The sequence below is a fragment of the Dipodomys spectabilis genome, unplaced genomic scaffold (assembly GCF_019054845.1).
Source record: "Dipodomys spectabilis isolate Male_0828 unplaced genomic scaffold, ASM1905484v1 ptg000140l, whole genome shotgun sequence".
NCBI classification, from domain to species: domain Eukaryota; kingdom Metazoa; phylum Chordata; class Mammalia; order Rodentia; family Heteromyidae; genus Dipodomys; species Dipodomys spectabilis.
The window spans coordinates 10,079,899-10,102,543 of record NW_024870817.1 but is presented as its reverse complement, the minus strand read 5'-3'; the positions used below and the strand labels follow the sequence as shown (position 1 = coordinate 10,102,543).

Genomic DNA, 22,645 nt, shown 5'->3' with positions numbered 1-22,645 from the left:
ACCATCAAACCTACAACCATTACCTCTCTTGTCAGTGCTCATGCCCAGAACCTCAGCTACAATTTTAAGTTCTTGCTCAGACATGTTACTTTTCACTTAAAAAATAAATCTCTAACTTAATTTCCCTGCATAACTTCTCTGTAGGTATATATCCACAAAGGCTTTTCTACATCTACATTTTCTAGTAACATCTAGTGGTGTATGTAAAGCACCACTAATTCAATTTCACCTACAGCACTATGAGCCCAATGTTGAAAGCAATAACAAATACTATGCAAGTCAGTTCGTCAACTTCTGTTATTTGAGTTTGGGGCCTATGCTTTTGTAATATCCAGAAGGTACATATCTCCTACCTGCTATGCCTTTGGGTTTAGCTAACATTACACCTTTTACTTTAATGCACACGCCTCACCCAGTATAGTACAACTGTAAATACTTAGCTCAACAACCTTAAGCTAGATAGTGCCATGGTGGCAAATTTATTCACATGTAACAAAAGAAAAATCAGAATTTTGATTTTCTTTGGTCAAAATTTACTGGTACCTCAATGAAGACCTTATTGCATACTTGTTCAAAGCTACACAAGATTAATGCAGGAAGAATGTATCAGGTGCTTTTGTTTACTGGTCATTTCTGAGTTTTCTATCCATTTTGCAATCTATACCAGTTATTAGTATCCTCTGAACTGTTGCAATGCCACTTTACGAAGGTTACCAGTGCAATCATTCTGCAACCTTTTTTTCTCAGTAGTAACTGCAATTACTTTGGCCACTTTGGGAAACCAAGTAGACCTACTACTGAGGAGCCTGGCTTTGAAACAATATTTCATTTAGCCAAGGCCAGGAGTTCCAGAGTTCCCCAAATACAAACACAAAGCAGGCTATGGCAAGTCATTGACGAGAGGAAGTAGGCTGTATTACTTTGCTGCAATTTCTACTGATTTTTGGTGTCTTAGGAACAGGGTCATTTCTGACAGCACCAAATTTCCTGTATTGGGACAACATTGAATGTATTGTCATGCCACCTGTTTATTGACTGGTTGATTAACTCTATGAAATCCAGGAAATAAGAATGACAAAGTAATTCTCAGACAGATACTGGCTGAAAGAACTTTTAGAGGACTGATTTGTAAAATGTTATAGAAGTTAATTCCTTAGTTACATATGTTTTTGTTTTTGTATTTCGCCAGTCAGGGGGCCTGAACTCTGGGCCTGGGTGCTCTCCCTCAGTTCTTCAGCTCAAGGCTAGTGCTCTACCACTTGAGCCACAGCACTACTTCTGACTTTTTCTGCTTATGTGGCACTGAGGAATCGAACCCAGGGACTCATGCATGCAAGGCAAGGACTCTACCACTGACCCACCTTCCCAGCCCTTATGGTTTTTAAGGCCTATGTATTATAAAAATAAAATTCTATATGTTAACCTTATTCATATTACGCAATCTTTACTTTTCAAAAAATATTTTCATGCATTTATGAATATGAACATAATTGAAGATGCCACATTCTAATTTAGACACAAATCAAAATAAAAACTGAGTTAGCAAACTTACATTGGTTCAAATGAATAGCTTCCAACGCCTCTATTTACATTTTTCTGAATAGTCCAAAATATGTGGGGTCAGAGATTTAACAGCGCAAAGATATGGACAAGTATAACATTTTTTTCCCAACCAGTGTATTAAAATGAATTTTGTTGGGCTCATCTGATTGGCCCCAAATATGGTTGAATATTTTTCTGAAGGTTTTCTTTTTCCATTACATTTTTTAAAAACTGCTAATTTTACCAACATATATGCATGATGCTTTCAGGAAAATAACTGTCTCCCCTCAAAAAATGTTTCATTTCCATAATGCTAGATTTTAGTATCAACTTAACAGCCACAAACACACAATTCCCAAACTACACCTTTAGTCTCTACAATGCAGAACTGAACTGAATTTATGAGCCGTGTTATTGTTTAAATCATATAAATAAAACTTACACTGTTTCCGTGGTGCTATTTCTATACAAATGCAGAACAGCCGGGGCTGAATAGATTCTATTAATAATGCAATATTGAGTTTGGTATTGACTTTAAGAAGTATTATCACCTCCTTGACTAACCCTTAGCTGCCAGCAGACGCTGCCTCAGGCCAGTACACACCTAATTGCTCGGTAAAAAGGCCGTTTCCCTACCTCATTGAGCCGCATGATGTGATAAATTTGCCTCAGGTATTCGCTGCCACCTGGTTTGTGGCAGAGATCCAGGACCATCGTGTTTATTTTCTGCTCAGTCAGTTCAAGAGGAGCATCTCCTTCTTCTAAAACTGTGCTTTTCTCCATTGTCATAAGTGCACTAAATACAAAGGAAGCAAATATGTATCTGTGATAAAAGAACTGGAGCTGGAAAATAACCAGAGATTGAGTGTGGAGAGAGATGTAAATTTCATACTCAGAGTACCCATGAAAATTTCACTCAAGTAGGTAAGTCTTCCCAAATCACTGCTGCTATACAAATGGTGGAAGAATGAAGTTTCTGAAAGCATTTTATTAAAATTGAATCATTTCTTTTAAACCATTTCTTTATTACATTTACACTCCTTTCTACAAAACACTTCCACATCACTACAATTGCTGAAATTGCTATAATCATGGGATAAAAACAAAACATTTCTTTTTCTTTTTAAGAATAGGTAAGAAATAATTGGTATTTTTTCTAGGAGAATTAAAAAGTATCTTTGATGCCAGAAATAGCTTTGGTTTTCTGTCTTCTGTAGATTTCTCTTTACACCTGTCATAGAACACATTAAAAACTAATTAAAGTGTCAGAGGGAGAGCCTGGTAAGCTAAATATAAATTGGGTCTTTCTAAGCATTGTGCTTATCATTGGATATTTTTAATTGGCCTTTGACACTTGTTGCTTTTTAAAACTATATGCTCTCTCTCCTGCTTCTTTCCTATAACAGACAGTTAAGAAAAGTCAGGTCATTCTTTCAGTACAAGGGTCTATTTTTACCCTACCAAAACATTGAAAATACAGTTCTGAAACATTGAGTTGTTTGTTGCAGTACTGGAATCAAACCCAGGACCTTGTCCATTTTACACAAGTGCTCTACTCCTGAGCAACAATTCCATCTCTGAAACATTTCTTCCTGAATGATCATCTACTTACTTATTCTTGTTTTGAACATTGTTCCCATGCTAATAATGGATGACATATACATTTTAAACATCTCAGTCTATAGCTGTGTAAAACAATGTATCAAACATCATATATGTATGCCACACTAATTTCCTTCATGTAATTGCTATTTAGATCATATAAGGGTCCTCAATGTAAGTACTTTAGGAATATTCCTAGTTTTTCACTATTTCCCAGACTAAATGAAATTTTTCATGGTGTAATCAGCTGTATACTGCAGCTCATTACTGAGATTTTGCCATGATTATAAAATTAGTTCTGCTAAGAGTCAGTGTTGCTGACCTGAAGACTGAACCAAATGATACCCAGCTGCTGGACATTAACTATGATATTGCTTCCACATGTAGCTTCAGAAATCCTTTTCGAAAAAAATGGTAACTTTAAGATCATATAAGCCTTGCTAAAAGAAAAAAATAAAGCCAATTCTGATTTACTTAGAGCAAACTATTTTTTAAACAAAAGACATGTGTTACAGTAATGGGAATTTTTGCATATCTTCTGTAAGCTACATACAAGATGCAAGCAAAATTTCTTGTTAAGGTTTTGTAGAGGCTGACATTGAAAAAGTTGGGGCCCTCTGACAAAGGAGTACCTTCATGCCCGTTCCTGAATTGTATCCTTTCCTGCCCATCACTGTGCAGGTGAAGCAAATGATTGGATTCAGTCAATGCTATGATTAATGAGTTCCTCTCTGGATTTGGGACTGCCTATCAATCATGTCATTAGGGAGAATGTGCCCTGAAAGACGCAGACCTTAGCCAAGGAATAACTGCATTAATCTTAATCTGTATATGCACCCAGCCAGCCAAGTCAGGGTCACCATGATGAAAAACAATAATCTTCAACTCGACAAATTACTTTGCAAAGACAGACATTTCTTTACTTTTGGGGCTGTGTGTTCTCAAAAATCTAAGTTGACTGTTTACAGCTTGAGAGTTAGTACAAAGTGAAGGTTATTTTAATGAATAGTAATGATTTCAGGCAGTATGCAAGACAGGCAAGGCTTATAGCTGCCACCTTTTTAACTAGTTATTTTCACCATTTCCATAAAATCAAAGCTAAATCAGAATTCTAGTAAAATAAAGCTAGCTAAATGATATTGGTTCCAAGATAATCTTCATGAGGAATTAAGGCTTCATTTATCTTACCAGAAGAAACAATTTAATTTCTGTGCTGGTGTTATTTAAAAAAAAAAAAAAAACGAGGATAAAGCCAAGGCAACCTTCTATCTAACATAGACATCATAATTTGAAATACATTTTTCCTCATAGTGTAGAAGTACGAACTAAATTATTATCAATTTATGAGAAAGACTTAGCTGTAGAAGTTTATATCTATATCAGGTAATCAATTTGAAATCAAGGACAAGAATAAACATTTCTATAGCACCCAAAGCCTATGAGAATGTTACCTAAAGTAAGTTAAAATCAAGTTGAAATTTTTACACACATATAAATAACTTTTTTTGCAACTTTGTGTATTACTATAAGTTATGAAATTACAAAAGACATAGTATTGTGATACTTATTCAGAATCTTGGAATGCTATAGCACATTTAAAAAAAATTAACAATTCCACATTTTAGTACATATTGTAAGTGATAGCTAAGTACCACTTTTGAATATTAACTAACCAGTTAAACATTATGTTGACAATACTATAAGAGATAATATGTGTTAAATTAAAAACACCTTTTTAGGAAAAAACTAACTAGCCTACTAATTACTGTATATAGGTCTAAGCATATTATTTAGCTATTGCCTTAAATAAATTTTATTTGATATATATATATATATTCCTAAGTCAGCAGTAGATATAATCAACTTTATAACTAATCAGACAACTATTTTTCCATTTATTTCTTCCTCTCTTTTAATAACCACTGCCACATATGATGACATCCGACCTTAATCTTTTAGTCATTGATCAAAGCCTATATATTAGTATTGAATGCAAATATAAAGAATAAGAAGGTCACTGTCAATGCTACTAAGCATTTCCCTGACTGTTGCTGTTAGTATTCCTACCCAAGGAACCTCTCAGAAGTAAATTTCTAGAAGTCCGCATGACAATTAGGATAGCCTACTTTCATTATTTAGATTAATATAGTCTTACATACTAACATAAACAAGAATATTAGTATATAACAGTTGCTTACTAGTTCTAAGCCTGATGCAAACAACTTTATGCCACTCAATTTTTCAAAAAATTTCATCATTCGGGTATCACAATGAAATTGAGGTTTTGAGAAAGTCACTAACTTGAACAAGATGCCCATCTACAAGCGATTTATACTTGTCCATCTAACTCTACAACCTATAATCTACAAATAATTATAACCATCTTTCAAATGACTTTTAGTTGTTTCAGGCAGAAAGTTATACTAGAATATGCTAGTGACAGGAATATAATTTAGAAGAGTGGAGGGCATTGGGGCAAGGTTTTTATAAAATAGGCAGAGTTAGACCACCTGAACCGGAATTACTTGATCAATATCATGTAATTCTATATCTGAAAACTAACTTTAAGACAGGAGAACTCCATGTACATATTTAAATTCACCAGGGACCCTTAAAAATCTTTGCAGTACTACAAATCACTTAGCTCTTGATGACAAAGCTATGAGAGGGCTGACATTTTCATACTGAAACAGCTGGGTGTGTTTATGGCTCCAGTGTGATATGCCCCAATTGCCCTCTGGGATTCTTACATTACCAGATGAAAAATGTGTACCTTTTTGACAATCGAGTACACAGAAAGCAATAAAAAGCCTTTTATATCCATTAATTCCTTCTTAATTTAATCTCCATGCCCACTCCATTTACAAAATGCTCTAGGCTATCCACTAGATACTTGTTTGCACACTGAAAAGAAGTGAAACTAAATTCCCTTGGGTTTAACAACACCCTTTTAATCAGAAACCTTAATATGGTGACTAAATAAAGTATAGTGTTCCATTATATCAAGAGGGTTTGAATTTTAAGAAAACAAGGAGTGTCTAAAACCCCCAGTGTTTAGTTGGGATACTAATCTTTTTTTTTGTATTCATCAAAGCTCCCATGATTTTAGGCCAAATGATCACAGACACCCATCTGACAATAGTTTGGTGCTGTTGTATATTGGTGATTTTGTTACTGTGAAAGTAGCTGATGAAATTCAGTGGTAGAAAAAATATGACTTTACCATTCAGTGCTAAGTTTCCTTGCTTTCAACAGTTGGCGTTCTATCCAGTTGGGATTTTGTTGCTCGATGCTCTGTGTGACCTTCTGAATCTTTTGGTTAGGGCTACTGTGCCCTTGAATGATGCTTTCCAAACATGCACAAATTAAACTGAGTTTCTCTTTACTCCATCTGTCAAGGGAGGCACCTGTTAAGAGTTCCACAGTGTTTCCATCTTCAAATATCCGACATGTAATTATAACCAAGTTCCAGACAAGCAGGCCAACTTTCTTCAATTCCACAAAGTTTTTTGACATTTTTCTCTCAGACAGAAAAAAGAAGTATTTAATTGAGGGAGGCAAACATGCAATCACTGTAGGTAGCTTGCTGATTACAATAGATATTGCCTGAGCAGCAAACCTTGTGAAGCCTGTGGAAGAAAAGACAGAAAAGGTATGATTAATATTAGCATTTAAGTTCCATCACTGCATAGTTTTGTGCTGTACAGGGATGTCTAATTTTTGTGGAGAAAATTGTTGAGAAGAAAAAGTTCTTGACATATTCTGACAGAACACAATTGGGGTTTCCTGCTGGCTTTTCTAAATTCCCCCAGATTCCAAGATTAGTATTTTTTTTCCTCCTCTCCACAAATGGCAATTAGAAAATTCAGAATTATAATTTGTAGTTTTATCTCAGACTGCAGCTTTGAAGGACCTAGATGCCTCACTAACTAATGCAAAGGCATCCCTGCTCAATCTCTCTCTCTCTTTATAACTTTCAATAGCACTGAACCCCCTTTATACCTTTCTCCTCTTTCTCTGGAATCTGTGACACAATCACCCCAGCTCTTCTCAGGTCTGGATCAACTTCTTTTCATTTATAACCTAAACATCTCCCCAGAGAACTTTGCTTGCCCATCATGCTCTTCCCATCCCAGCCCTCAGTCCTTTTCTATCATATAACTTGTTTGGTTTCCTCACCATCACCTAATTAAAATTTTCTTTGCTCATTATCTGTCAACCTCCACTAGAATACCACCTCTAGGAGAGCAGTACTGGAATACCATCATTGAGTACCTCATATAGAGGAGTTGTTCAATGAACATCTGTTGAATAAATAAGTCAATAATCTGGTTTCTGTTCAACTCTATTACTTGTCTTTGTGTCTGAAACTAGTTCCACATTTTCCTAATACCTCTTAAATGTACATGCATGTTTAGCAGTCCTTGGCCCTTTGGTTGATGATTCTGTAGTTTTTCTCTGCTTGGTCTGTTTCTCTAAAGGATGTATCAATCTTCCTTCTTTATATTAGGGTTTTTCATTTGGACTGGGTAGTTCTTGGTTTTGAGGAGCTGTCCTGCACACTGAAGGATGATTAGCAGTATCCCTGATTTCTACCCACTAAACATCAGTAACATACCCTTCAATTGTGATAACTCTAATAAATGTATTTGACTATCTTTGTTTGAATAATATGATCTACATGACCATGTTGGTAATCAGAATCATAATGCACCATGCTAGGTAATCTTTTGTGTGTCTTTGTTATATATATATCATTGTGTTAGACTTTCCATGGCTATGATAGAATGTCTGACATAGACAACTTTAAGGAAAGAAGACTTTGTTTTGGCTATGGTTTCAGATCATCACATCAGGGAGAGGATACTAGAGCACAGAAGCTCACATAATGCAGCCAGGAAGCCTGGAGAGTTAGCACTAGCTAACTTCCTCTGCTCCGTTTATTCAGGTTGGGCCTCTATTCTATGGGATGGTGCTGCCCACATTTCAGGTGGATCTTCCCCCCAAGTAATCTTCTTTGGAAATTTGCTAACAAACATACCTATAAGTGTGTTTCGCTAATCTTCTAGACACTTCTATAACCAATCTAGTTGCCAATCAAGATTAAACATCAAGCTGGGCGCTGGTGGCTCACTCCTGTAATCCTAGCTACTCGGGAGGCTGAGATCTGAGGATCGCAGTTCAAAGCCAGCCCGGGCAGGAAAGGCTGTGAGACTCTTATCTCCAATAAACCACCAGAACACCACCAGAAAACCGGAAGTGGTGCTGTGGCTCAAGTGGTAGAGTGCTCGCCTTGAGCCGAAGAGTTGAGGGACAGTGCCCAGGCCCAGAGTTCAAGCTCCACGACCAAAAAAAAAAAAAAAAAAAAAGGATTAAATATCACAATCTTATTATTTATGTCTTTGTAAGGTTTCAAGAGTATAAGGCTATATCTTTTTCTTTTTATTCACGTGAATAGCTATAGAGGAAGTTTAAAAAGTTGAAAAAACAAACTTTAAAACTCTCTTCTGACTTCTTTGCATTTGAAAATTATTTTAAATGTCTTGTTCTTTATATGTTTATGATTCATATACTCTCCTTTACTGTCAGGTATTTTATTTAAAATATTGTAGTTTATCTTCCCTGTGTCCTAAAGAGGGCCTAAGCATAGATATAAGCAAACGTGCCACAACCTAAAGAGATAGCAGGTAAAGATTACCAATACTCTTTATAATTGGCCTGCTACTGATATTTTATATATAAACTCCAAGGATTCCAATTACTCAAGTTTTATCATTTCTTCATTGTATATTAGTTTCATAACATCTATGGATTATAGAACATGAAAAAAGAAAATTTACAATAAATAAAAATAGTTTTAAAATTAATTCTAAATTTTTTATTTGTTAACATAAGAAAATATCAAGAATATGTTAAATGATGGTAATGTGACTTAATATGCTTATCAATTCTTCTTTTTTTTTTTTTTAATGTTGGACATGGGCTTGAACTCTGGGCCTGGGCACTGTCCCTGTGCTCTTCGGCTCAAGGGGACCACTCTACCACTTGAGCCACAGTACTGCTTCTGTATTATGCTTTATGTTGATTAAAATCTAGTCTTCATACTTTATCATATACAGGTCATGTTTCAATACCATATTGTAACAGCTCTCACAGGGGAGAAAGTCACCACACAAACACAGAACAGAGTATTATTATACACAGAACAAGTATATTATTAATTGTGCTTATACAACGGTAGCATGTATATATATTCAATCTTATCGAGACAAATCTACTATTCATCCATGATAACAGTTGTTCTTACAAACTGATTTAACATTTCATTTTTATATTTTTAAGGAAAATGTTTAAGGATCGCTGAAATTTCACTTGGACTATTTGAGTATGTGTGTGTGCCAATCCTGGAGCTTGAACTCAGGGCCTGGGCACTCTCCCTGAGCTCCCTTTTTGCTCAAGGCTAGTGCTCTCTACCACTTGAGCCACAGTGCCACTTTTGGCTTCTTCAGAGTAGTTTATTGGAGGTAAGAGTTTCATGGACTTTCTTTTCTGAGCTGGCTTTGAACTGCAATCCTCAGATTTCAGCCTCCTGAGAAGCTAGGATTACAGTCATGAGCCACCATCACCCAGGCACTTAGACTGTTTTTAAACCTTAGAGAAATCTTTACCAAAGTCTGGATAGTAGTTTTTCAGGTTATATTAGCTTTTATAAAATAAGCTCTGTTAATGACTTCCTATAGTACTTTGTGTATTTTGGTTCCTACTCTTTTTCACAATTTTTCACAGGTGTATTTTCTTTGGGCTGCTATCTCTCTTTGCCCTCTCCAGGATTCATTGTTTCTGTTAATGTAATTCTTCCAAACAGTTTTCATATAAAGCATTCTTTTCATTAAAGCATAATTTTCTATTGAGAGAATACCATCTCAAGCATATCTTTCATTTAATTGCTGTTAAAGTAACAAAACAAAACTAGTTCCTTGTGCATTTGCTCTTTGAAATGTAATGGAGCACAGTAATGGCTAACCTTTGTATGAAACACCTGAATTTCTACCCAACTGTATGGCAAACCTCCTACCCTGTATAATTTATTGTAATATTTATTTCTTTTAATCTTCAGTGTTTTTCATAGAGTAGTATTTGCTGACAACTAAATAAATTCATTTTAGTTTGTCACCATAGTATTTCCTATGTTTTGCCACTTTCAATATGTCAAGGACAAATGTTTCCCTAGGTTCTGGTTATTTGTCTTTCAATAAGTTAGTTTTGTTTTAAAAAGGGAGACTTTACAATGTATCACTGTTTAGGCATCTTTTACAAAGAACATGATTATGTATAACTTGACTTAAAATATTGTGAGAAAAAATTATACAGGATTATCTTCATGTTTGAGATACCTACTTGTGAAATGTTTTCCTAATCAGGACAACTTCAAACTATTGTTAGCTAGTATCTCAAAGCATAATGCTCAGAAACAATATTTCAAATAGTTTTCTTATACTTTTCCCGCCTAAATCTGATCAAATCATCACTGTTGTACCTTATGGCTGAGGAAAAGTACAAACTAGCAACAGAAATAAGTGTGAATATTTTCATATTCTCATTGTATACACTTCACTGAATTGCTAGTATTATGGTTTGTTAATTTATTACTAGTATGTTTTGGGAGGATTGTTTTGTTGAAACTGGATTCTACAACACAATACAAAAGACAGCTTCAATGCATTGCTAAATTCAGAAAGCTAAAGAAGTTGTAAGGTCATGTACCTATTGCCTCTTGCCTAACATTATGGTTCTCCTGCACCTTGAGCCTCCTCTCAGGCTATCCCCAACGAACAACTATCTTACTTACCTACTTAGGGAGGCTCCAGTGATAATCTCCATGTGAGATATAAAAAAATGTAACTCCTTCCTTTCTTACCACATACCAAAGAACTGCACTTGCCTTGAAATATATCCACTCACTTTGAAATAGTTTCCAACCACCAAATGAAGACACTGTATGCTTATTTAGTTTATGTCTAACCTTAAATACAGTGCTTGGATGTAACAGTTACTCATTAGCAAATATCTATTGAATGAATAAATGCTTTAGTGGCCACAATATAAATATTATCTGGCTTGTACAACAGTTTCTCCTTTATCTTAAAGGAGAGTTCAAAGCCCATAGTAGATGCAGGAAACCACAGATAGTACTGGATTCTCTATATTTTTTCTTATATGTAGATACCTACAAAATGAAGTTAACTTATAAATTAAACATAGTGATAAATTAATCATAAGTATTATAATAATCTACTATAATAAAATCATATATAAGGACTAATTTTTGTTATTCTTTCTCTTGAAAGAGTACAAACAACTGATGGTAACTGAAACTGCAGGAAACAAAACCATAGGTGAAGAGTGAAAATCAAGGTGAAAAGTGGCAATCTAAAATCTAGCATTTCAGAGGGTGGAAAAGAAGAACAATAGAAGTCTTTATTAATGTATCTATTTAGGATACACAAATAGGTTCATAAAGTCATTTTCATCCATTAATTTCTTTTATACATTTATGTGACCTGACACCCATCTGTAGTTGTCTACATATTGTATATGTTTCTACGCCTCGTGAGAATTTTATAGAAAACACTATTAAGTAAAAAGAACCTTAAGAACTGGCATCTAAAAGGTAAGTAATTTTTGAAACCAGAGGCGGTATGCAAGAACATGGAGAAATTCCAAACTGCTCTTTAGAAAGCAAAACTCTTCACGAGTAGAATTTCTTGAAAGCCACAACCTAAAGAATGCTACACATGTGTCATGATGTGCTCACTATAGACCATTCCTCCTGAGACGCTCAAAATGAATGAAATATCCAAAAGCTAGAATGAAGGAGGGATGGCAACAACTCTTACATAAAGAACTTAAGTAATGAGAAGGTGACATTTTACAATTTCAATTAAATGGCTTTACTAGTTTCAAAGGCAGTTTAATAAGGCTTGGACAGAATTAAGGCATTACTATGAAAGGTCACAGATAGATAATTGATTTGAGTTTGTAATATAAGGTCGCTGGATAAAAGCCACATTATTTAGGATCTCCATGGAAAAGAAAGGCTAGTCCCTTCAATTGACTTTTGTGAGTTCAGCTGGAGTATTTTATTGTTGAAAGTTTCCTTATTCATCTTTGTTAAGAGGAATGTGAAAGAGAAATCGTTTTACTTCAAATACAGAGTATGTAGTCAAATAAATTTCCTTAAAATTCTATTAAAATGAAACATCTAGGAAGGAGAAAATCTTTTTAAAAGGGAGGTCTTTATCAGTAGAATAAATGACTAATGTAAACAGCTAATAGCTTTAAAATAAACTTGGTAGAGAGACACTGTTCTGAACAGTATCAATGCATTAAATTTAGAACCATAGGTTCTGTCAGAAAAAAATACATGTAGTTCCAAAATGAGTGCTATTTTGGACCTGAAAGCTGCACAAGTAGGTGTGCTAAAAGAGAGTAATAATTAGTGCATGCAAGGGAAAAACTTACAGGAAAGAATAAGCCAAATAGCAACTTTGAGGGTAGAAATGTTATTCACTACAGTCAAAGGAAATTAGTCAAAATCATGAAACAAATATGTGAATATTGGAAAAAAATATCACAGAGGACTCTGAACTGATAGTTTTAAAAGATTAATATTTCCGTCATTGTAATTTCTGGTTTCCTTGTTCATATGGCTCAAAGTAAAACAGAAAAATTAAGGATCCTAAATGTACTTGATAGAATAAAAATTACCAATCTTATAATTTTTATTGATTATCCTAGAATATTCCTGAATAATCTAGAAAATTTTTTTCTTAGGGGTTGTTTCCTTAGAGACAAATGAATTTACCTTTGTTTGGCTCTTTCCTTTTTGTTTCTTTTGGAATATAATTCCATTCCTGTGGAATGCTTTCAAGCAAGCAACTGGGAACTCTGGGTTTGCTTAGGCTTGTTTCACAGTTTCTCCCAGGGTTCATCACAGATATTATCAGACGCACAGTGTCTTTGACAGCATCCGTCAGTACCAGTCTCAAGCATTGGACGACCTCTGGCTCAGACTCCATGTTTGTTGAATCTTTAAAATGAGACGGGCATTATGGTTAGCAGAATTCAGCAATCAGCTATGCATTCTTTACCTGGGAATGGTATTCACAATAATCTTAAAGCTGTAAGAAAGGACAGCTGATTTAAACTGAGAAATTACATAATTGGTACTCAGTTCATAATCTAGTAAAGCTCCTACATCTTGGTAGTAAAGAAATGACAATTCAAAAATAGTAAATAACAATATTTACTGGTAGTTTTGGACCCTGGTGGTAGAATATAAATTGTATGACTTTTTTTTTTTTTTGGGTCCGGTCGTGGGGCCTGAACTCTGGGCCTGGGCGTTGTCCCTCAGCTCTTCAGCTCAAGGCTAGCACTCTACCACTTGAGCCATAGCGCCACTTCCGGCTTTTTTCTTTTTGCTTATGTGGTGCTGAGGAATCAAACCCAGGGCCTCATGCATGCAAGGCAAGCACTCTACCACTGAGCCACCTTCCCAGCCCTTGTATGACTTTCTTTAGATTTGCAGAATACTAAAAATTTCAAGTTTTTGGCAATATTTTGAAATGTTATGCTGGAGGTATAATACAAGGCCCTGAATTTAATCCCTAGAACTATAAAAAGAAAACATGTAATGAGAGAAAAAAAATAACATTTTATTTACCCAATGGATTGACTCATTTATTCCTTTCTGTAGGACTAAATCTATTCCTGAAGAAATTAATATATGTAAATCATGAAGATTAGAAGCTCTATGAATGTAGAATAATTGATGATTTCTAAAATTAGTTCTCATAAGCCAGGCTTGGGGCCTCAAGCCTAAAATACTATATCAGAAGTAATGAACAGCAGATCTTGGTTCAAGTCCAGCAGGAGAAAAGTCTCAAAGACTGAAAATTCTAGATAGGGATTCAGTTTCAGCCACTGTCTTACACTATACACTGTTTGTACACTGTACACTGGAGTAGGTGCCTGTCATCCCAGCTATGTAGAAAAGTGTAAATAGGAAGATCAAAGTCTAGGCAAGCAAGGGCATAAAGAATAACCTTATTGCAAAAGAACAACCCACACATCAAGGCTGGTAGAGTAACTCAAGTGGTAGAATGCTTGCCTTCAAAGTGCAAGGCCCTTAGTTCAGACCCCGAACTGCCACATACCCGCCCCCCCCAACATACACACACACACACACACACACACACTCACACACACCTCATACAGTAGTCATTTGTACAGTAAGTTATAAATCTTGTAGTTAAATGAGTTAAAATAAGTTAGGAAAGGGTACAATGTACTATTTTAACTTTTATATGATATATATATATATATATATATATATATATATATATAGTTTACCTTCTAATGTCAAGGTTAATTGTGATTATTGAGTAGTCTTTTTCTTTTGTCGTTTTTTTTTTTTTTTGGTGGGTCGTGGGGCTTGAACTCTGGGCTTGGGCACTGTCCCTGCGCTCTTCAGCTCAAGGCGAGTGCTCTACCTTTTGAGCCACAGCGCCACTTCCGGTTTTCTAGTGGTTTATTGGAGATAAGAGTCTCATGGACTTTTCTGCCTGGGCTGTCTCTGAACTGCGATCCTCAGATCTCAGCCTCCTGAGTAGCTAGGATTACAGGCGAGCCACCAGCTCCTGGCTTTCCTTTGTCTTTTGCTCTTTCTTCCTTTCTTCTTTTCTTCCTTCTTTGTTTCATTCTTTCTCATTTACTTCCTTTCATTTCTCCTATACTTCTATTGAACATTCATATAATTTATCTTTATATGGTTTCCTGCCATTATTCATTAAATGGTATAATGAAGCTTTTATCCTATATCAATAATTAGTATTCAATTGGTTGAGCTTTTATAGCTGTGGATTAAATGTATTATATCTTAGTTACATGTAAATCTGAAAATTCTAGGAACCCAGAAACACCTATTTCCTTTTATTAAAAATTATGTTTGCCTTTTGTTTAAAAAAGTTATCAAATAAAATCAAGGTATTGGAAATGATAGGAAAAATAGTTTTCTAAGAATTACTTAAAACTTAAATGAGTAGACTGATGTAAAATATTTGGAACAATAACTGATACATAGTCTATGTAAGATATTCATATTAAGATCTGCAAGCATTGTTTTGAAAATAAAAATGTTACAGTTTAGAAATAGCCAACAGTCATTTGCTATGAGGTCCTGAGATCTTTTGAACAATAGATCCTCTATGGAATTTTAAGTGATGCTTATGGTAGAAATAAGATACAGATAAAGAATGAAAAAAGGCAAAATAAAGAGACAGAGGGAACAGGGAAAAGTAAGTAAAAGATAGGATGGACACATGGTCAGGCCATCTGGCTTCATAGCTTTACCATGAATTTCTTCATCAGTTAAAAGTTACAGTGGGTATGGATTTCCAAGATATTTGCATAGAGAGTATATAAAGTCCAGCTGCTGTGAACCCAAATCTTAATTCTAGATTACCAACATAAAGAAGAAAAGCAAACAAGGTATCCTCCTAAATGGATGATTTTCTGTTATATATTAACTGAAACAGAGGTAAATAAACAAAAAGTTCAAGCTGTAACATGCAATTTATAAACTCTGCTCATCCAGTATCTACTTTGGTAATATTTCAAATCAACATTAAGAAACTTTACTTAATCTAAGAGGGACATCAGTGTTATTACCTATAAAAGAGAGAGAACATGAAGTTATTTATGGGTGTTCTTGGTTTACATTTACTGTGTCTTTCAGATTACTAAAAAGAAAATACTTCACAGTCAAGTACATACAAAATCAATAAGATCTGTGACTATACTTTTTCTTTCACAGCAAGTAATCAGGAGTCCCTAGAAAGAAGGTGAATGATAGTCTAAGTCAAAACTGAGCGCAGAGTTTATGCAGCAGCAATTTGAAGATTGATAAAACAAAATCAGTTAATTTGTTTAAAATATAAACTTTTACTTTCATCAACATACTTTGAAAGTTTGATAATAACAGATCTGGCAGGGCATAAAAAATGAAACTTTATTATTTTTAAAATTCTATAATTTCAAAAAATCTGAACATAGAAAATTGAGTGAGAGCTTTCCAAGATACCTGTAAGAAAGATGTTTTAAGCAATAAATAATAACTTAACTTGCTTTATAAAAGCAATGGGAACTAAATCTGACTGTGTTTATGAGTAAAATTTTTGATACAGAAAGTATCCTATTAAAAATTTACTAAACAGGGGGCATGAGATATAGGGTTTTCCGTAACATATGTAATTAGGCTGTCAAAGTAATAAAATAGCATTGAAAATCCTTACAAAACATATCACATTTTCTTGATTTTTGACTAAAGATTTTCTTTGACACTTCAAGACTATAGATGATAGAAACAAAAAATTAAGTTTGGGCATAATTGGATCTTGATATTTTAAATATTTTTATTATCTTTAAGTAGTTATACAAAGGAGTTGCCATTAACCAAAACAGTGTATGAATACAGTGCATCTTGATCATTGTTACCCCTTTTCAACATTCTCTCTCAACCCTCTCAACACACTCTTCCTTCTTTTACTTAATTTTAGGCTATGTATTGAATTTTTCAGCTATGTTTTTATTTATTTTTTTATTGTGAAAATACTGTACAGAGAGGTTACAATTACATGGGCAAGATAATGAGTACATTTCTTATCAAGCATTGTAGCCTCCTCCTTTGTTTCCCCTTCCCATCCCATCCTCCTCCACCACCCACCCAACCCTCCTCCCTCCCCCACTCCCCACTCAACCCTCCTCCCCCACACCAAAGTTGCAAAGTTCGTTTTCGACATTGTTTTTCCCCTTTCCCTCCACAAATTATACCGACATCAAATACAGTCAAAGCAGGGGTTATACTGTGGGGGAGGGACATACAAACAACAAAGAAATCATCTTATAAATACGTTAGAAACAATCGCATGAAAGAAAAAAAAACATTTGAATACATATCTTAGGGTTCATTTTCCTTAACATCACCTTATCTGCCCTTTTCTGCTTGACTCAGACATACACTAGTTATTGCAAATAAGGGAAACCATGGGACCTATGTTTCTTTGGGCCTGGCTTACTTCACTTAATATAATTTTTTTTCCAAGTCTTTCCATTTCCTAACAAATGGGGCAATGTCATTCTTTGTGATGGAGGCATAGAATTCCATTGTGTATATATACCACATTTTCTTGATCCATTCATCTACTGAGGGGCATCTGGGTTGGTTCCATATCTTAGCTATGGTAAATAATGCTGCAATAAACATCGTTGTGCTGGTAGCTTTAGTGTGGTCTTGTTTGTAAACATTTGGGTAAATGCCCAAAAGTGGTATTGCTGGGTCATAGGGGAGCTCTATGTGGAGTCTTTTGAGGAACTTCAGCCATGTTGCAAATATACAATGCATGTTGATCTCATTTTTTAGATAAAGAAACTAATGAAACAGATAGTGACAAACAGCTACTAAGTAACCACACAAGGATATGCTGTTTCTGTCCAGCAGATCTTGTAAAGAAAATGAAAGGAAGAATAAGAGAGGGGAATGGAGTTGGTGAACATGATCGAAGTATGTAAAATGGGTGTGAAAATGTTATGATGAAAGGTTATTTTATACAATTATTGGGATCATTAAAAAGAAAAGAATAAATTCTTTAAAAGACAATAAAGTATGATATAGGCAGGAAGGAAATTTATCAATATATGTATTTGACAAAGGACATTTATTAATGAGAAAAAATATCCAGAATATAGGTATTTAGATATATGTGTAAAGATATAGGTTCTCATATATATTTATAAATGTATATATTTTTTATTTTGATAAGAACATATATCCAGATTATAGATGTAAAGATATATGCAAATATAAAATATGTGTATGTTACATTGTTATATTAGTATATTATTAATGTGTGATATAATTATGTAATATATATATATTTAACATATTATATAATATAGACAGATATATGTGCAGATATATATGTGTGTAAAAATATTGTGTGTAAATATATATGTATATATATATTCTAACAAGTCAATTAGATAAGCAATTCAAATAGTCAAAAGTTTTAAACAGATATTTTACAAAAGAATATTTTTATTTTATTTTATTTTATTTTTTTACAGGTCCAATTATTTTATTTTTTTAATATAATTTTATTTTATTTGTGAACATACTATACAGAGGGGTTATAGCTAATAAGAACAGGAAGAGGTGTTAAATGTCATTAATCATGTAAACTAAAACTGTTTGAGATAATATTATATACTCCTTCAAATAACCAAAATAGAAAAGACAATTTCAAGTGTTGGCAAGGATATGGATGAAGTTTTCATATATTGGTAGGAATGTGAAAAGGTCTCACAGCTTTGAAAAGCAATTTAGATGTTTCTTTTGAAGGTAAATGTATAGTCTACCATATGACCAAGGATTTCTACTTCTAAGTAGTTACCAAAGGGAAATTAAAACATAGTCACATGACAACTTGTCCAACAGTGCTGATTGCAGAAATAACCCAGAATGCCATTTACTAAAGTCAATAGAAAATTCTACTCAGAGACATACTAATCAGTGCAATAATACTCACTGATGAGCTATTCACCATGAAAAGAAATCATGTAATCTAAGCAAAAGAAACAGAATCAAAGAATAGATAGATCTCTACTTATGCAAGTTTGTAGTCAAAATTAACCTATTATGACAGAAAGCTTATCAGAATCCTTCTGAGTTTGCTTCTTAAAGAAAGAACTGATTATAAAAGGGGAATGAAAAGATTGTTGGAGACAATGGAAATTGTCTATATACCTTTATTTTGGTAGTTGTCACACAGGTTTCTAAATTTATCAGTTAATGAACTTTTACTTTGAAATAGTGAATTTTGCCATATGTAAAATATTCCCAACTTTTTTTCAGTTTTTAATATGTGGTTTACAATTAGAGACACTGGATAGATGACTGAACTTAAAAAGCTCAGGATAAATGGTTACAATGTAGAAAAAAAGACACTCTTCCAGTTTCTAAAACTTTATGTACACCATTTGCCCACACATGTAAGAATTTATATAGGCAACAGAAAAATTCATAGTGCCTGATATATTGGTAAACTTCTGTAGACTAGCCACAAGAAAACAACTTATCTTAAAGCCATCCTAAAGAGATCTTCTTAAAGGCTTATTGAGGTTGAGGTGGATGGGAACAGAACCAAAGTGGAGACTTTGGTTTCAAATATTACTTGGGAATATTTGCCACGTCTTTGAAATCTTTCTTCCTAAAAGCTATATAAAGGCCAATGCAATGCAATCTTGAAGTGCCAATTTAACTGTACTTATTAGGTATATTGCTATAATGTCACACAAAACACTTTATGCAATATTTTCCTCATTTATACACCATTTTTGGCATTGGCTTAAAAATCAGCAATGGTAATTTATGCTCTGATATTCTCATTTGTCCGAGGACTTGATCTACTGTGAAGACATAGCTTGCAATGACTGTTACCAAATCATTTTCCCACACAGTACTTGAGCTTTCAGATGTCCATTACATATTCCTTATATTTTAGTTTCTATATTTTATAATCTTTTAAAATGGGTACTATTAACATACAGCCAGCATTATACTCAAGAGTGAAAAGTTAAAATCGTTTATTCTAAAATCAGGAATGAGAAAAGGATGTCTGCTCTCTCCACTGCTCTTCATCATAGTACTGGAATTCCTAGCTAGAGCAATAAGGAAAGAGACAAACATAATGGGGATCCATAAGGAAAGAAGAAGAAAAACTCTCCCTCTTTACAGATGACATGATGCTATTTTTAAAGAACCTACCAAGTTACTTAAGCTGATCTGAAACTTTGTCTAAGTAGCAGGGTATAAAATTAATCCACAGAAATCAGTAGCTTTTCTGCATGCCAACATGAGAACACAAAGCTGAAATCAGAAAAGCAAATCAACCACCTAGGAATTAACTTAACCAACGGTGTGCAAGGACCTCTATGTTGAAAACTTTAAAAACCTGAAAAAGGAATTAAAGCAGATTTGATGAAGTGGAAAATTCTCCCATGCTCCTGGATTGGGAGGATTAACATCATGAAAATGGCAATACTACCCAAAGCTATCTACAAATTCAATACCCTATCCATCAAAATCCCAACAACATTCTTCAATGACATAGAAGAAGCAATCCAAAAATTCACATGGAATAATAGAAGACCCTGTATAGCAATTCTTAGCAGAAAGAACAGTGCTGGAGGAATATCAATACCAAATTTCAAACTCTATTACAAAGCTGTAGTAATAAAAGAAAACCAGCTTGGGACTGGCACACGAATAGGCATGAGGACCAATAGAATAGAAGATCCAGAAATGAACCCACAGACCTAGAGCCACCTAATATTTGATAAGGGAGCCAAAAACACAAGATGGAAGAAAGACAGCCTCTTCAACAAATGGTGCTTGCAAAATTGGCTAAAGACATGCAGAAAACTGATGTTAGATCCTTATATATCACTGCATTGAAATCAACTCCACATTAATCAGAGACCTCAGTGAAAGACTAGATACACTAAAAGTATTTACAGGAAAGGATAAGGGGTAGATGAGGGCTCCTTGGCACAGGTTGAAACTTCCTAAGTAAAGGATCCAGAATCACAAGAAATCAAAGAAAGATGAGATAAATGGAAAATAACAAACTGCAGAGTTTCTGCATGGCAAAGGATATAGCTAGCAAGATAATAGAAAGCCCATAGAACGGGAGATCTTTAATAGCTATGCGTCAGACAAGGGCCTCTAATCTAACATATACTCAGAGTTAAAAAAAATTAACTTCCCTAAAACAAATACTCAAAGAAAACAACAACCCAATTAATAAATGAGCTAGACTTAAAGAGACTTCTCTGAAGAAGAAATAAGAATGGTCATTTATTATCGAACATTATTAACCCTTCTCTTGTTTTTCTCCCACTTTCCCTTACCTACCCCACCTCCCCCCAAGCTGAAAAGTTCATTTCCAACATAGTGTCTTGTGAGTATTGCTATTGTTTCACTATTCTGTTATTCCTCTTCCTTTTCCCAAATCAGATGAATGTATATACAAGATAGAGAGTACCAAAATCAAAAACAGTGACATCAGGGGATAAGCCAAAGGAAAAAAGAAATAGATTCACACAGTACATTCAACACAACAACAAACCTATTGTTTCTATATCTTGGAGTTCATTTCGATTAGCATCATTTTATATAGTCATATGTACATAGCTATTGAACTATTGTAATCCTCTGCTATGACTATCTTAGACATACGCTAATTATTACAAATGAGGAAAAGAACTGGGTCTGGCTTTTTTTCCAAGTCTTTACATTTCCATACAAATGGGGTGAGGTCATTCTTTTTAATGGAAGCATAGAATTCCATTGTGTATATATACCACATTTTCTTGACCCAGTTATCTACTGAGGGGCATCTGGGTTGGTTCCATAACTTAGCTATGGTAAATAATGCTGCAATAAGCATAGTTGTGCTGGTAGCTTTAGTATGGTCTTGTGTGTGATCCTTTGAGTAAATATCCAGGAGTGGGATAGCTGGGTTATAGGGTGGCTTATGTTTAATTTTATGAAGAACCCTCATACTGCTTTCCAGAGCAGTTGAACCAACTTACATTCCCATCAATAGTGTAGTAGCATTCCCTTTTGGCCACATCCCTGATATTATTTGTTATTATTTGTTTCCTTGATAATGGCCATTCGAACTAGGGTGAGGTGGAATCTCAGTGTAGTTTTGATTTGCATTTCTTTTATGATCATTTCTTCATGTGTCTATTGGCTATTCTTATTTCCCCTTCAGAGAAGTCTCTTTTTAATTCTTTAGCCCATTTATTAATATGGTGGATGTTTCTTTTATTTTTTGATCTGGCTCATTTTTTTAAGATTAATAATTATAAAATATGATTTTATAGTTCATTATTTATGTGCTCATTAAGCAAGCATCTCAAAGTTTAGTTGCAAAAAAGCAAAGAGAAATACCATGGGCTAAAAGTTATGAAATATTGTTTCTTTTCTTTCCTCCTCCTCCTCCTCCTGCTTCTTTTCTTCTTCTTCGTCTTCTTCCCCGCCTCTCCCTACCCCTCCTCCTCTTCTTCCTCCTCCTCCTTGTTCTTTTTGTCATGGAGCTTGAACTCTGAGCCTGGGCGCTGTCCCTCAGCTCTTCAGCTCAAGGAGAGCACTCTACCACTTGAACTACAGTGCCACTTCTGGTTTTCTAGTGGTTTATTGGAGATAAGAGTCTCATGGACTTTCCTGCCTGGGCTGGCTTTGAACCATGATCCTTAGATCTCAGCCTCATGAGTAGCTAGGATTACAGGCATGAATCACCAGTGCCCGGTTTCTTTCTTCTTTTTTTGATCTGAGGCTTGAAGTAAGGGCTTAGCACTTATTAGACAGGTGCTCCAT

General features: G+C 34.5%; 1 protein-coding gene across 1 annotated transcript in view; it reads right to left on the bottom strand.

Moving 5' to 3' along the window:
• Kiaa0825 (KIAA0825 ortholog) overlaps positions 1-22,645 on the bottom strand; it is a 402,774-nt gene that overhangs the window by 200,649 nt on the left and 179,480 nt on the right. The window contains exons 15-17 of the mRNA XM_042691026.1: positions 13,010-13,234; positions 6,368-6,773; positions 2,179-2,338 (exon numbers count right to left, since the gene is read on the bottom strand). Of these exons, the coding sequence (XP_042546960.1) occupies positions 2,179-2,338; positions 6,368-6,773; positions 13,010-13,234 (791 nt within the window). The remainder of the gene's footprint in view (positions 1-2,178; positions 2,339-6,367; positions 6,774-13,009; positions 13,235-22,645) is intronic.